The following is a 16,993-nucleotide window of genomic DNA, read 5'->3' on the forward strand; positions in this document are numbered from 1 at the left end:
TTAAGGGTGCTTTGATTGTAAGAGTGAAATTTGGGTGAAAAGAAAATGAATTTAAGGGAAAACGATTTTCTGGAAATTTGAAGTTTAAGCTGTGTGATTGTTATAATTTTTTACTTAAAAAATGATGTTATTTTTTATTTTTTGGTGTTTGATTGGTAATATTTTTTATAGAATTTGATCATTTTTTTGATATTTCGTGTTTGATAGGTATTTTTTTTTATGGAAAATAATCATTTTTTTATGAAATTCAATGGTGAAATTATATTGAAAAATATTGAAAAATTAAAATAATAATTTATTTTAAATTAACTAAATCATTTTCACAGATAAATCAAACCACAAAATTAAAAATTTTCTATTTTCCAAACTTATATATACAAAATTATATATATACACAATCACACATACAAATATACATATTTTTTCAAACAGAGATATATATACATATATATATACACACACAGACCCGTTGTAGCCTCCCGCTCACCCACCCGCCACTGCTTGTCGCCGCTGACTCGCTCACTTGCTCGCCCTCTCTCGCTGCCCCTCTCCCTCTCTCGCTCACCCGCCCACCCTCTCTTGCCTGCCCTTCCTTTTATTGTTCGCACACAAATACATATATATATACACACATACATATCTATATATATACGCCATCTCTCTCGCTACCTCCCCGCTCATCCACCTGCCGTCGCTCACCGCCATTGACCTACTAGCTGGCTCACCCTCTCTCTCGCTTGCCCTTCCTCTTGTTCGCACACAAATACATATATATATATACACACACATACATATATATATATATATACGCTCTCTCTTGCTGCGTCCCCGCTCATCCACCCGTCGCCGCTCACCGCCACTGACCTACTCAGTAGCTCGCCCTCTCTCTTGCTCGCTCGCCCTCCCTCTCGTTCGTTCTCTATCCCTTTCTTGCTACAGCTTCAATGGTGAAGTTGAAGAGGATAAAGACGGGAACACAGTGAGTTGTTGCTCCATTTGTTTGGAAAATCGGAGCTCCTCCCCCTATAAAATTTGTTTTTCATGATTTGAAGTAAAAAGCTATCAGGTGACAAGAAATGGGAAAATGAGTTCCTTGAAAAAATTTTGCTATCAAACACTACACATGGAAAATTGGGTGGAAAAGATGTCTTTTCCCAAGAAAAAATAGGCTATGTTGCGTATATTCTTACCTACAGATAACTATAATATTATGAACATAGCATGCGGGATGATCTGCTTTAACGAGCAAATGTCACCAATAATCCATGCACGAGCATGAGCCATGCTTGAAGTGATGGAATCGAGCTCGATCTCTAACAATAATCTCTACATTATAGATACAGGAGATCAATTTTGTCACGTTGTGACAGTCATTGCAGACTCGAAGATTCTTAAACACGCGTATAGGGACTCCAGGCTTTGAATTCAGAAGCCCAAAAGCTATGGCAAGTCTCTCACTATGGAGCCTCAATGACTGTGTTTTACCCTGATCAGGCTCATGAACCAGAGGAGCTTGCGAGAAGTCAGGTACATATCCTGTCGACTTGAGTCTTTCCTCTATCTCATCCAAAAGCTCGTAAATTTCTTTGGTATGAGGGTGGGAAGTGTCTCCAGCAAAGAATTCGTGAGCAATGCCATTGACCTGTATTGAACTGCAGCCTGGCTCTTTCGTCACACCTTTCTCGGTCATCAATTTCCTTACCAGGCCTACCTCATCCCACCTACTAGCTGAAGCATACACCCTAGACAATAGCACATAAACACCACTACATTCTCCCCCCTCCGACTCAATTACTTGCCTAGCAACTTCTTCACTCAGCTCCACCCCTGCATTTTTCTTGCAACAAGCGTCAAGAAGACTCCGCCATATCACCACATCCGGTTTCATAGGCATGGTTGACACAAGGGTCAACGCCTCTTCCAGAAAGCCAGCACGAGCCAGGAGATCGACTAGGCAACCATAGTGCTCTAACACGGGTTCAATCTTGAAATCCCTGATCATTGCGTCAAAGTACTTTCGACCCTCAGTAACCATACCTCTATGGTTGCATGCGCTTAAAACACCGACGAATGTGACAGAATTAGGCAGCAGGTCTTCAGCAACCATGTGGGCGAAGTATTCTAATGCCACTTCTGCTTGCCCATGCATTGCTAATCCTAGAATCATTGAATTCCATGAATTCACATCATGTTTGGGCATTCTCTCAAACACCTGCTTAGCCATGTCCAGTGATCCACATTTGCAATACATGTCCACCAAAGAAGAGTTCAGCAAGACATAGTCATCTTCATCTTCAGCAACATCAGCATCACATCTTCTCAAAGCGTAAGCATGAGCCCACGTCCCCAAAGTCAAATCTCCCAAACCGGCACAAGCATTTACTACGCTCTGCAGCGAATACGCATCTGGGTTAAACTCGCTCTGCATTTCTGCAAATAGCTGCAACGCAGTCTCGAATTCCCCCAACTGGACAAGGGCATCAATCATAACATTCCAAGACACCACACTTCTCTCAGTCATTTTGTCGAACACGTCGCGTGCACTGTCCAACTGCCCGCACGTCCCGTAAAAGTGAATCAAACTGTTGCTCGCATACACATCCGAATCAAGCCCGAGTTTCAGAACCTGGGCGTGCATTTGTCTCCCTTCGGAGAAGGCGAACAGATAAGCGCAGGCCTTGAGAACGAAGGGAAAGGTGTGATTGTCAGGCGCCACGCTTCCATCGCTCAACATGTCACGGAAAGCTATGATAGCTTCTTCTTTGCGGTGAGTGCTACGAGCAAAAGCCCGAATTAGAGTGTTCCAAATGAACGAATTGGGGTTGCCAATTTGGTCGAAGATTCGAGAAGCGTAGTCGAGGTCAAGCGAGGCCGCGGAGTGAAGGATTCGACTGTAGAGAAACAAGGCGTGGTAGTCACTGGACGGTGGTGTACGGAGGGCTTGGGCGTGAATTTGCTTGAGCTGAGAGATGGACGTGGCTTGGCCCAAGTAGTGAAGCAAACGACGACGATGGTTAAAGCTCGCGTTGCCATCGTTGATGGTGAAGGGAAGAACATACGAAGGTGGGCTTGGTGTCACCGACAAAACCATGGCTTCCACAGTTAATATGGTACCTGGCTAAGGATTTATGGTACAGCGCCGATTTTAGATTACATTGACAAATTCAGATATGCAGGCAAACTAATAAAATTGATTATATATTATTAAAATGTAGAATTATAATGAAATTTTGTATACAAAATAGCGTTATAAAAACACATAAAACCATATTTTTTTTCTTTCCTATGAGAACCACATTTATTTAAACTTATTTTCAGAAAATATATTTTAATAAATAATATTATAAAAGGCACCACATCTAAATGGGCCCTTAGTGATCTCCATAAAGTAAAATAATTCTAATTCTAAAGTACGAAATGCATTTGGGCCGGGCTAACTTTGAAATGGCCCAACTAGAGGCCACGGCGAGACGCCAGCACAGAATCCTGGCCTGACTTACCAAAGCCATTAAAAAAAGAAGATACCACAACTCATCACTTCCACCCCGCACGTTCTCGCGTCGCAACCGTTTCCCCCCTCACCCGCCTGTGCCCCCTCCTCCAGTGCCAGCCCGCCACGCCATCCTCGGCGGCCACGCGTCCCCTCCCAATTGACCCGTTCCAAACCACTCCACGACTGTGCCGTGAGTTGCGCACGCCCCATAGAAATATCCCGGCCGACACGTATCTTAGCGCAGCATCCGCCTCCCCGCCAACAAACGGCTACTCACCACCGTCCGCCCCGCCGTACGCGGCATATTCCGAACCTTCTCGAACCGATCGTAACGAACTCCTGATTCCTCTCATCTCACTGATTTATTCACGGTTATATATATACACACACAGGCACAAATATACGGAGCAACCAATGATCATCGTGTTTTGAGTGGCAGAGAATTTCTAATTTGGAGTGAGCAGAGTGTGAAAAAATGGGGGTTGATTACTACAAGATACTGAAGGTGAGCCGCGGCGCGAGCAAGGAGGACTTGAAGAAGGCGTATAAAAAACTGGCGATGAAGTGGCATCCAGACAAGAATTCGTCTTCCGGAGCTGAGGCCAGGTTCAAGCAGATCTCCGAGGCCTACGATGTGCTCGGCGATCCTCGCAAGCGCCAGATCTACGATCTCTACGGCGAGGAAGGGCTGGCCTCCAGCCAGGTCGATCACTCGGATCCCGGCGTTGTTTTTGATGAGTTCTTCGGGGGATCGGACTTCGGCGGCGGGCTCGAGAGGCCTGAGAATGGGGATCGCAAGGTCAGGAAGGCTGCTCCCGTGGAGAGCAAGCTGCCTTGTAGTCTGGAGGAGCTTTACAAGGGTTCCAGGAGGAAGATGCAGATCTCGCGGATTGTTCCGGATGAGTCCGGGTACGCAATTTTGCTCCTTTTACGTGTTTTCTCTTGCTCTACATTTTCTGTATTGAACAGATTTTTCGGTGGTTTAATTGCGGTTGATTTTTGGAGCTCCGAATTCTCTGTTAAATCTGTTGCACTGGCAATTTCGGCCAGTCAGAGTTACGTAGATAGAGAATTTGGAATCATTTGAAATGAGATAGTGAATCGTTTTCGGGCAGTTGCGGCTGTTCTGTTGCTTTCTTTGAGGTATTAGCTTGTTTGCTAGGCTAGAGTTTTCATGTTGCATAAAAGAAAAACCATCTAGTTTTGAACGTCTGTGCTTCTGTTTTCTTTGGAAATTGAAAAAAAAAAACTGGTTATGATTGTTCCTGAAATATAATTTTTCTTATTGATATATTGTCTTTCTGTTTTCAAGGGTAGAGGACAGTTATCAGTAACTGTATCTAATATAGCTGTCCTTGACAGAATTTCCAACAACAATTTCCTGTTTTCTGAGTCGGAGAACAGAAACTGGAATAGAAGTTCAGTTTGTTTGCTCCAAAACAGCTGTTTTCAGAAAATAGAGCTAAAAACCAGTTTTTGGTAAAACCAGATTACTTATCCCTGTTCTTAGTTTTTTTTTTTTTTTTTCTGAATTACGAAAAATGCTGGGTTTATCCGGGAAGAAGTTGGCCTATTGACTATGTTAATCCATTCATACAGACAATCACACACCTAAAATACGTATATACTTCACTGCTGCTTCTTTCTAAATGATATAAGAACATCTTTCAGCACATAAATTGATTTCTTTAAAAGGAATTAAGGGTGGAGAAGCACCTTCAACCTTGGATATACTACTGTGTACGGTTTCTTCAACAAATAGAAGGTAGTGTAGGTTGTAACCCCATTGACCAAACAGGTATGCTCCAAATGACACCTGAATGTGTTAGCCTTATGGCATGTGCTGTCCACTTAATAATAAATGCAAGTTTGAGTGAACCAAACCAGGACTAGTGCATATGGGGGCCTGGAATATATTCAAGTATAGTTGAATTAGAATATGAATAACTTGGACACCTGACCAATATCCTTTGTTCATTTAGCATCGAAATGAGTTTGCTGAGACTGGCCTATGGGGTTGAGGAACAGCATTATTCTTGAAGGGAAGGTGATACAAATACCCAAACACATTGGTCCCGCACACTATGAAAACTTTAGGGTTATGTGGCCTGAAAACTTGAGATAGAGGTTTGTTATGTCATGCTATGCCTGGAGGTCCATTTGGCTTGGGGAGGAAATTTGTGTCCATGTCCTATTGCAAGGAGTTTCATGATGATAGTCAAAACCTGTTGGTGTTTGGATAATCCTTCTCCCTTGAAGAAATAATCTCCTGGGTGACCAGTACCTAGTGTACCTTACCCTATAAATTAAGGCCTTCCCCTCAAAGATTCACACCACTTAAGTGTGCCACAACCTTGTCCTGAGATGCTTTTGCCCCTCTCCCTCCTTGATGTGTTGCTCTATCTCCCAACCTTCATTCCCATACTCATGCATTGATTTTTGCTTTCGTTCCAAAAATTTTGTTAGTTGCAAAATCAATACTGATCCAGCCCTACCAAGTGTCGGGCTAAACACACTGTCAAATATAAAGTCATATAATGCATCTCAAAAAATCTATATTGGGACTACATTTGGGATTGCGCTAATTTTTTTCCATTCTGTGTTACACCATGCTCCAATTCATGGTAAATGTAGTAAGGAAAAACTTTCTGTCTATTTCATTTTGGTTGTGATACAGCAGTTTTACACTGTGTGTGGTTTATCTAAATGTTGGAAGACATTGCGGGCTGATGAAATTTTTGGTTTCTGTAATTGTAAGAGTTCCTATATACGAAGAGCTGGATCAGGTGTTGTTGGAAGCCTTTAAAGTACTTAATTAGGGCCACAGAACATTTTCTTTTTAAATCCTACATTTGCTTCTTCTTCTTTTTGTAATCAGATAATTTGTTTGGTTGTTTAGCAAGAATAGAGTTTATATAGCCGACCTCACATTATGGGATAAAGACTTGATATGTTGTTATTGTGTTGTTGGTAAACTTTGCTTGTGGGAAATGAAGGGGTGTAATTTCTAGAAATAGTTACAGTAGTCTTTATGTTTAGTGTTCCCTATTTATTGGCTTGCTGATTTCTTGTCCTCTATTACATGCTGGTAGCTTGTGCATTGGTCCGTTCCAGGCTTTATGGTGGTGAGACATCACCTTCTATCTTTATATTAGTCCTTAAGCACTACCCATGTGGGGAAGAGATGTCTGATGAAGAAGTTTGGACTGCCCATAGATTCCTAGGAATTCTGTTCGATGGTCACCATCCATGGGTTTGTAAGAAGTTTTCACTCTCTTTTAAGTGCCAATCCATTCTTTGGAATTATATTTGATGTTCACATACTCCATGACTAATCCATGTCTGGCACCCTGGAATCTGAACAATGGTTTTGGAATTGGGGAGCCATCTTGGTACAAATTTTAAAAAACTATGCCTCCATATCCAAACCCCAATTCGAAGAGCTTCAGTTTATATTTGCTAAAGTGCTCCCCAGAATTTGGTTCACCACATGTTCCATGATGAGCAACCATAATAATAATCACTGTTATTACAAATAAACAATGAAGCCTGTGGTCCACAACATTGGCGCTTAGCTTAATGATTTCTGTCAGGAGCTCGAGGAATAACAATTTATTCAGTTTTTTTTTCTTCATTCACTCATTTTACAGTTGTTGATTTATTTCATTTATTCTTAGCTTGATGCATGAGTAACTGTTGCAGCAAACCTAGGACTGTTGACGAGATCCTAAAGATAGACATCAAACCTGGTTGGAAGAAAGGCACAAAAATCACTTTTCCCGGGAAAGGGAACCAGGAGAGTGGGATGGCGCCTGGAGATCTGGTTTTTGTGGTAGACGAGAAACCTCATGCTGTTTACAGGAGGGAGGGAAATGATCTGATCGTCAATCAGAGAATATCGCTGCTGGAGGCTCTTACAGGGAAGACCCTTGACTTGATTACCCTGGATGGAAGGAACATAACCGTGCCACTGAATGATATTATTCGACCTGGACATGAGGTGATGGTCCCAAACGAAGGAATGCCCATCTCCAAGGAACCTACAAAGAAGGGAAATTTGAGGATCAAATTTGACGTTAAATTCCCTCGGAGGCTCACTGAAGACCAGAAATCTGACCTGAAGAGGGTTCTGGGCTGAGGGAGTGGCTAAACAATTGAAGGATTTAACTAGAGAGCTAGAAGATCATCATCATCATCATCATCATCATCATTATTATTAACGCTGACAACTGAGTTTCTTTTTTGTAAATATAGAACATATTCCTCGTTGTAGACGGAAACAAAAAAATGTGCATAGTAGGAAGGAAGGATAGCTTGAAGGTGGTGTGGTGGGTGCATTATTGCATTAGTGTCGTCCACGCTTCTCTGGAATCTATTTTGGTTACTGCCTCAGTTACCAGAGATTGCAACTTTTTTTTTTACTTTCATTGTGATGGTTCTTCAACTTCAACTTCAACGTGTGGTAATGAAATTTTACATCAATAACAACCCATAGTTGCTTTCTTCATCACATTAAATTTTTCATATCAAGTCTTTATTATTATTATTATTATTATTATTATTAATCTTTTTCACCTATGGTCACTGTCACACAACTCTCTTTGTACATTCAGTATTTCACCCAACAAAAACTAAACAAGTAAAAAAGGAAAGTCTGTATGTCTGTCCGTTAGCTACCTGATTCTTAGGTTCCTGTCCCTTTAGAAGTTAGAAACCCAAAGGACACACTGTTTAGGTAAGGTCCTTTGTCTTACCTATTATTCTCAGCTTCTTATCTCCGCCATTTCATCCATCTCAATAGTTTGTGAAATTTGACACAATAGACTAGTCATATCTTTTGATGTGTTAGTATTAAAAAAAAATATTGCGTCTTACCATGATCTTCAAGAAATAGGGATATCTTTTCATCTTCTTGAAATAAAAGATACAGGTTTTAATGCAATTAAAATTAATATCAACTGTAATTGTGTTAATAATAATATAAATAGTAGATATATATATAATTTAAGACTAAAAAGTATTAATTATTGACTATATTAAAGATATTCATAAGAACAATATTAGTGCTATAAAATTTTAATTTATAGGAAAATCATTAACTTTTATAATTATAATGAATGGTTAATAAACTATTGTTATTGTAATATTATTAATATCGTGAATATTGTATTCATAAAAATATATTAGAAGATAATAATAATAATAACTATTATTAATATAACAACATGATATTGCATTATAAAATAATTTGAATATACTTTTATAATTATATTGAATCGTAGAATCATAATGTCTTTATTATAAAATAAACGCATATAATATAAAAAGAATGACTAAATTGAGAATAATCACATTAATATATTTAAAACATACTACAAATATTACTTGATTCTTACGATAATCAGTTACTTAATTCTTTAAAATACACACACGGGTGTATATTAGATTAGCATCACAATATTTATTCAACTTGTCTGCATCAATTTCAAAGCCTTGTTGTGATCATCATAACACTAGCACTAACACTAATAATAATAATAAGAAGAAGATGAGCTAGGCCCTATGCTTGTCGATATTCTTCTAGAGCTTCTCTTTGACCCATGTAATTCTATCTACCACCCTCGCTTTCTTCTTTAGTATAAACGTTGGTATTGCTTATATTTCAAATTCTCTCGTCACGTCCTATAAATTAATTTGTGTCCCCACGCAAGCTCACGTATATACGAAAGATAAATATCATCATCAGGGTAGAGAAAATTAAGACAAATAATTGATGATCATGTGGGAGGAAATAATTATTAAACAGCAATGGTTATGGTACCATCAACTCATCCACATCTATCTAGATGGTGAACCCAACATCTCCGCATATATTTGGCTGCGAGTTCCTTGATCGCAGGAGACATGAGACGCACCACGAAGCCGTGAACTCGATAACCATCATTGAAAAGGAATTGAAACACAGAAGAAATTAAAGAAACCATGCATGTTAAAAAATTAAAGAGAAGTGCTGAAGAGGGTTAACTAGATATACCAGTTTGGAGTTGCTTGGGAATGGAGAATGATGATTCCTTTGCCTTTGCCTTTGGCTTGTTGCATGGCTGAGGCTTCAGCTCCCATTCTTCTCCTCTTCCTGCTACTCACCAAGTACTATATATGGTCTGTGGAAGACGAGCTTAACTTTTGGCTTGGAGATTAGGGTAAGGCTGTGGGGCTTGGCTTCTTATAGGGTTTGATGTGGGCTTTTGAGAGAGGCATAGGATTAACTCGCTAGCGAGCTATCTAACCCTCGGCACCATTTCAATTTTCAAACAGGTATTGTACAAAAAAAAAAAAAAATCATCAGAATTGGTGGTGTGTGACCCTGTCACTTTTATTTATAATTATAAATCTCTTTGGGGGGGGCGGTGTAATTTCTTTTACCATATATGATTAGCCGTATTGATGATTTAGGATTAGTTTCTTCTGAAGTACAATATTATTAATAAGTCACCTTACTCAAATTAGAAAGAGTTAATAGGCATAGATCCAAAGGAATGTGAAACCTAATCAACCTTCCAATGCCAAACCTTGAAGCAAACAGTTCTTTGTAAAAAGCCAAACTCCTTGTACAAAATAGCCAAATTTTGAAGAAGCTTTTAACAGATTGGCAGTAGCAAATAGCCAAATTTTTGGATAAAGGACCCAAATAATTATTTTTTATTATTATTATTTTTTTAAGGAAGGACCCAAATAAAATTATTCGACAAAAATTGAAATTCTGCAGCCCTTAATTTTCAAGTGTGCACTTAATTGGTAAACTTGTGGGTACCCCTTGTACAAAAATCTATATGTGAATTGGCCTCAAAAAGGTTTAAACCATGATCACAGGGAAGGTCACTAAAACCTTCAAGGTTAAGCAAGCAGAAGTCACTTGCCCACAGCCAAACTCCTAATGCAATGAATGGTATATGTCCTCTTACCACCTCAATGTTGTAACAGTACGACAAAACCTTGACAATTCTGAATTGTCTTATGCTTCAAAATTCACAAAACTAGTCAATTTCTTAACTACAAAACAAATCCTACGGCTTCAAAATGACCAAATCTTGCAAAGCATTGGTCCATAAGAAAATCTATCTGTTACCATAAAAATTAATCCATTCATTGAAGGGGGTCCTAGGAGGAGCATAAACAGAAACCCACAATTTAACCCAAGTTCCATGCAAAGTTCTGCATCTTAAAGCATCCCACTAAAGGCTAGAAACAAAAATACCTATAAACAACAGTCATAAGGTCATGAATCAGCTGTTGCATGGCTGGCTTCAGCTCTTGAACCATGATTGTTGTAGAAGTTCACACCACCACCCCCGCCCCTGCCACCCCTTCCCCTACTGCTGTAATAGCTCCTCTGGTAATAAACTCCCTGCTGGTCATAATAATGGTTTCGACCATTCTGGTAAGGCCCGCCTCCCCTGCTGCTTCCTCGTCCTCCACGGCCATTGGAGTAGCCCCGGCGGCCACCACCCCGGCTACCTCTTTGGTTCTGATAGCCCCTCCTGGGCGCATAATGATGCTCCTTAGACTCCATATTTCTCTCATTCTGTCCTTCTGCCTTTGGTTCATCCGGTTCTGTATGAGGTGGCACTTCTGCTGGATTTTCATACTCAAATTCACCCTGCAAATCAGAGTGCCATATATCATCACTATAGTCAACAAACAGCAAATTCAGGAAACAGATTTAAGGATGCAGATACCACTTTCTGAGTTTCTTCCAAAGGACTAGACTGATCACCATACGATTCATTTCCTTGAAAATTTGCTGCCTCTTCCTCCTATAGAATACACCCAATTATGATGTGTTAAAAAAATCTGGCTAGGGCCATAGCACAAAGAAAACAAAAAACATGGATGTTAGAAATTTTCCTTTTTGAATTACTCCCAGGAAAATTCTAGTTCTTCTACCCACAGTGAACATATCAGAGTACTTGAATAGGAGATTTTGCAGTAATTAGGGTCAGCAATTTACAAGACAAGTGGGCCTATTTAGCTGTGTCAGTAAAACAAGGTAGCCACGGACTAACTCAAAACAAAGTCAAAGCTACTACAGTACTAATCCAATAATCAATTCAATGTCTAACCCATGCTAGGTAACTGCATTTCCTGGTATAGTTTTGTCACCTCTAGTTATCAACTTTTCACAGGTTAACAAAAATGGTTAACGGGCGTCAATGTGCAAGGATAGGATGATCAGAAAGCCAGATCCCATCTACAGCAATGCCATTGATTCACCATTAATACAGAATGACAGAAACCAACAGGTGACAGTCAAGAGCTGTCACAGTCCTAGGGTTACCTAGGGTTGTGATTGGAATTAGGGGGAGAAATCAGAATTGAAGAATTGAAGGAGGGAGAGAAATCAGCGGAAAAGGGAGGGAGAATTAGAGAGAACGGAGAGAGGAATAGAGAGAATTAGAAAGGAAGGAATTCCATTTCATTTCACACATGATATCCATCCGCTTACAAGTAGCCTTCTTATAGGCATAGCTAGCTGCTAACTGATTTCCTAACAGCACCCATGTGCTCCTAACAACTTACAAATATCTCCTAATAAACTATTATAACCCTATTACAATAATGCCCTCTATTGCTCCTAGGGTCATGACAAGAGCCAACCCATAGGAAACAACAGAAAAATAAAAGAAAATCCCCCTTGATCCACTTTTTACATGCAATGGAAGAAAGAAGAAGAGAAAAAAATATATATATGCAAAACCACCATGAGCGCATACACCAATTGAAAATAACATGAAAACATGAGTGTATCTTATCTTGTACCAGTAATCAGAAATGATTTTGTTCATTCAATGGCATAATTATAGAGACAATGGAAGGTGACATGAATATACTTTTATGTCATGCACGCACAGTGAATTTAAAAACCTTTTCCAGCAAATTACCAAATGAAAAATTTACCCTTCTGTTAAAATATTGTTGTTTGATCTTTGAGGATACTACCAAAAGCATGCTATAATTGGGTGTGAAGAAAGATTACAATGGAGCCAAGCAAAAAAAATAAATGTGAAAATTGAAAAGATCAGAACAAACATTGAGCTGGGTTAGGTCATCCCATGTGTAAGGTTGAACAAACTTCTACTTGATCGCCATTCAAGCTTGTGTAACTTGCTAAGTAACAAGTCACGGACCTCTCATATGGATATGAAAGGGCAAAGGCACACCAACCTGGTGAGTTTTGAAAGTATTAACACAACATTAGCATTGGCTCACTCATCCACCAAAATTTTGCCTTATTTAAATTTGCTGGTGACAGGTCTAGAATTCATGTAGCAGACCTTACCTAGCGGGATTGAGGCTTGTGAATGTAGTTATTTTAAATTCACTAGTGACACAAGGAGGTTGTCTGCACAAAACGGACAACTAAGGGTGTGGAGCCTTCAATGAGCATAAAAACCCACTCATCTTCCCTCCGTTAATATCAGGCAGGTAATTTCCTAATCAAGAAAGTTAGCACAAACCAAAAAGACCAAACTAACCCATCTTAAGAAGAGGATAAACACTCACCAACCTGATGCATCCTTCTTTCCTACCAACTAAAATGGGACCAAGAATATATTGCATAATGGTTTACTGCCACACCACTATTATCCCTAACCCTGAACATAACAAACTAAGAGAACTATTCCAAACCTTCATAACGCCTATCCAACACCACAAAATGAGCTAACTGAACTGCTAGACCACTCACCCTAGTCACTAACATATTTGGACACCACAACTGCCCACAAACTAGTCATCAAAAACCTTCACAACCATTTATAAAGCCCTGTGAGAAAGAAACAATGCCACACGGAAGGACACCTGTTAGAATTGTCTGTGCTTCTTGGCCAGCTCTCTATAAAATTGAGGCAGTGAGTTCAATGAGTTTGTCAAGGGCTCCCTCCCTCCCGTTTTGATAGGCAACCAACGCTTCAAAATAACAATCATTAGGAATGAACTAGAGTCGCCAGTGCAAAATGTAGAAAGCCCATGAAACAACAAATTTAAAGAATAACAAACTAAGGAGCTGTTTGACAAAGACTTCAATTTTTTTGTTTTCAAGTTTCAGTTTTGGTTTAACAATTTTGTGTTCAATATCCATTCTTTTGTTCGGAAATTGGTGCATTTATCGAACCTTTATCATTGCCTTTAGGTCAATGGTTACATTACCCTTTTATTTTTTTTTCTGGTAATTAAATAAATGTAATTTTACAATTGATATTGACAAAAATGTCAACTTTTAGCTCACCTACAAAATGAAATTAAAAACAAAAGATTTCCGTAGGCATTTATTCCCTCATTAAGAGACATAATTTCATGCCCCATGGAGATAAAAATTGAAAAGGTAATGATTTTATCACACGTAGAATGATTTCTCATCCCAATCCTACCATATAGGAAGCATGGGTATTCTACAGACAGTAACGAAGTGTCTAACATATCTCTAACATAGACACATTGCAAGCAATTAATATGTAGTATTCATAAAAAAGACACATCACAAACAGTTGGCATGGCATAATATTTCATCTCATGTGTTACGTTATCAACATACTTGACAGGCCCTCATTTTTTTATTCGTCTGTTCATTTACTTATGCTTTTTATTGATGTAATTGCTGCTATTGATGTATTAATTCTGTTTATTTTTGTTCTTATCTTATTTGTTGCTTTGTCATTTCATAAGTATTATAATTTTATATGAATGATGTGTTTTCATTTCAAAAGGCTATAGATTCAGCATCTTCTTTAACACATGCTAGCATGTAAACAAACAGTTAAGGCTAGCGGAGAATTAAAGACAAATTTCAAGTTGCAGCATACAAGCATGTAGATATTACTAGGGTGAAATATAATCCACAAAAGAACTTCACTCAGGAAGAGACAGTACACATAAAGGAGATATTAGAACAGACGTGAAAAAAAGCAAGAAAAGAAGTAGAAGGGTTTGCCACAGTTAAGGCTAGCAGACCACAAGAGAAGAAGAAGAACTCAAAAAGAATCTCCACAAACAATTTCATAAGTTCAAGTTGTCTTCAGATAAGCAAGCTTCATTAGTAGACAAATCAGAAACGAGCAATAACTTTGACCTTCAATACATATCATATTTCTGTTCCTGTACGTGCAACTAATAAGAAGACTGAAAAGACTTCTTGACCGCTCCTTTTCCTTTCTCAAGGAAATAACACATAGCTAAGGTTAGTCTAAACATGCGGGTGCACCAAGTCATATCTACTGCAGGTAAACCAGCAACATGATGGTCCAAGTGACCACCAAAAACAGAGATAGTCCACAAGGACCACAACTTAAACAACCCTTTTTAATGAAAACAAAAGGAAATTCTTAAAAAAAAAACATAAAAACTTAACTGCTACCTTTTTCGTAAGAACTAAAGACAAGGAATGATGAAAATTATTCATATAGAAAGAAGAAATCATAATACACTTTTGACTCTGAAACCTCAGTTTTTGTTTATGAATATATTTGATTTATGGGGCTCCACACACCAATTAAAGAACCACTATATAAACCCCCCCATGAAGACCAATCATTTCCCAATTGTATCAACTGCTCTAACAAGGATTCAAATATGTAGCCTGGGATACAAATGTATCAAAATTGAGTAACCACAACAAAGCAAACATCAGTCCTTGCAACACTCATTGCACTTGATGTAATATAAGCAACTCACCTAAAATTTCCTATTGCCCCATAAAGCATAATCTTACATGGCAATGCAACACTTCAGCAAAACAGAATGTCAAACAACACAACATAAAATTAAATAACGGAAACAGAACTACACTGTTTTTGACAGCATCAAATATTTAGAGATACAAGAAATCATATTTTTGTTGAAGTTTTAGCTATTAATGGCGAATGGCCTACAACAGCAAAGGATTTAATAGAAGCGGTATTTATTGTTAAGTAATCCCAAAGACAGTTAACTTAATCTCTTCCCTAAATAACAAATTATCTTTTCCTATCACATTGTTCATCAATGTAGTGAGAACCAAATTAATGAGCATCATGAACAAAGAACTGTAACGTCACCTTCCACAACAAAATTAACGAACTTAAAAGTAATAGACCAAATTGCGACACTATACCTACATAGACTTCATGGAAAATGTACCATTCATGACAACAACAAATAGAAGGATAAAGAATATAAATCCCATTATCTTATTTTCTGGGGAAGAGGACTTACCTTTTGCTGATATTGCTCATCTGGACCTTCAATTTGTACTGGGATACTGACGGGCACCATGGAGCCATGCAATGGTACCGGGAAAGAGGCATAATTTCCAGCAGCAGCAGCAGCCATTTCAACAGTAGCTTTCATCTCCGGCGTGGTGGTGAAATAATCCGAAGCCATAATCTTGTTGAGCTTCGCTCTCAACCCGGCATCTACAATGATCAAAGATGCAAATATTAACAGACCACAATTTTTTTCCCAAAAAAAATCACAAATATGGTGATAAAGAAGGCGCACAAGTAACACTCGGATCCGAATCGACAGGCTGATCGGAGTTGGCAAGCCATTGATTTGCGTGCTCAAGACACTGCTGCAACGCGTTCTTGTGCGAGAGGCTCGAATCAACCGGACGCGATATCAAGAGGCCGCCAAGCATCGCAATCAAATCCAAGTCCCTCTCGCCAAGTAGATCGGTGGCGTCGTCGGTGACGTAGTCGTAGGTCAAGCAGCAACCACGTTCGTGTGTCCGAGTAAGCATAGTCGAAGTGAAATCATTCTGGCCCTTCACATCGAACATGCTCCCAAAATAGAGCAAGTTCAGGAGATCCTCTACCACGTCGCGCCGCAGTTCCGTTTCCGGTTCCGGTTCCGGTTCGAACTCTGCCAGATTTTGCTCGCTTGATTTCTCATCATCCTTGGCCTCTTCGAGGGATGGTGAGGCGGAGACCTGTTGGCGCTGTAGGGCAAGGCTGATTTCTTCGGCTACAGCGGCGGCGAGGGGCTGACGGAGCTTCTCGAGCTCGTCGATGGAGGCGCAGACGGAGGGTTTGGCCTTGAGGACCTCCTCCTGCTCCTTGTTGATAGGCTTGCCCTGGGCGATGGCCTCTTCCATCTGACTGATGCGGTTCTGCTTCTTGCGGAGGGCACGGAGACGCTTGTTGATGAGGTTCAGGACAGGTCCATCGGTGACGTCCGAGGCCGCGGTGGCCGCCATTGTTCGATTCCTTAGTCTGTTTTAGTTTGATCGGAGGAAAGAGGTGGATTGCGCCGCCGTCTACGGCGGTGGCGGAGGGTTTTTGAAGGTTTGCAGGGTCCTTGAGGACGGGACAGAGTCACAAGGGAAACAAATAAGAGAAGGAATCGAAACGGCGGCTTCGAATCGAGAATCGATAACAAAGAGTGAGAGCAGAGAGAGAGAGAAAGGAACCAGCGATAAATGCACAGCAATTCCGAAATATAAATACAGCTTTGTTTGGTTTTCTCGTA

At 39.7% G+C, this 16,993-nt stretch overlaps 3 protein-coding genes across 4 annotated transcripts; 1 reads left to right on the plus strand and 2 right to left on the minus strand.

The window, feature by feature from the left end:
* Positions 1-1,093: 1,093 nt before the first annotated feature.
* Positions 1,094-3,153, minus strand: LOC127788793 (pentatricopeptide repeat-containing protein At1g59720, chloroplastic/mitochondrial). The gene has a single exon (XM_052317407.1). It carries the CDS (start codon positions 3,089-3,091, stop codon positions 1,253-1,255), a length of 1,839 nt encoding a protein of 612 aa, XP_052173367.1. The 5' UTR covers positions 3,092-3,153; the 3' UTR covers positions 1,094-1,252.
* A 437-nt stretch (positions 3,154-3,590) lies between these two features.
* Positions 3,591-8,017, plus strand: LOC127788794 (uncharacterized). The gene is made up of 2 exons (XM_052317408.1): positions 3,591-4,402; positions 7,196-8,017. Exons 1-2 carry the CDS (start codon positions 3,969-3,971, stop codon positions 7,629-7,631), a joined length of 870 nt encoding a protein of 289 aa, XP_052173368.1. The 5' UTR covers positions 3,591-3,968; the 3' UTR covers positions 7,632-8,017.
* A 2,582-nt stretch (positions 8,018-10,599) lies between these two features.
* On the minus strand, positions 10,600-16,926 carry LOC127788527 (uncharacterized). 2 transcript variants are annotated; one of them, XM_052316918.1, is made up of 4 exons: positions 16,025-16,926; positions 15,740-15,939; positions 11,233-11,307; positions 10,600-11,150 (listed from the first exon to the last, which is right to left on the minus strand). In XM_052316918.1, exons 1-4 carry the CDS (start codon positions 16,719-16,721, stop codon positions 10,770-10,772), a joined length of 1,353 nt encoding a protein of 450 aa, XP_052172878.1. In that variant the 5' UTR covers positions 16,722-16,926; the 3' UTR covers positions 10,600-10,769. The 2 variants fall into 2 exon arrangements, with proteins under 2 accessions (XP_052172878.1, XP_052172877.1); XM_052316917.1 differs by having other exon boundaries at positions 11,230-11,307; positions 16,025-16,925.
* Between the last annotated feature and the right edge of the window lie 67 nt (positions 16,927-16,993).

This window comes from Diospyros lotus, chromosome 13 (genome assembly GCF_014633365.1).
Source record: "Diospyros lotus cultivar Yz01 chromosome 13, ASM1463336v1, whole genome shotgun sequence".
Classification (NCBI taxonomy): domain Eukaryota; kingdom Viridiplantae; phylum Streptophyta; class Magnoliopsida; order Ericales; family Ebenaceae; genus Diospyros; species Diospyros lotus.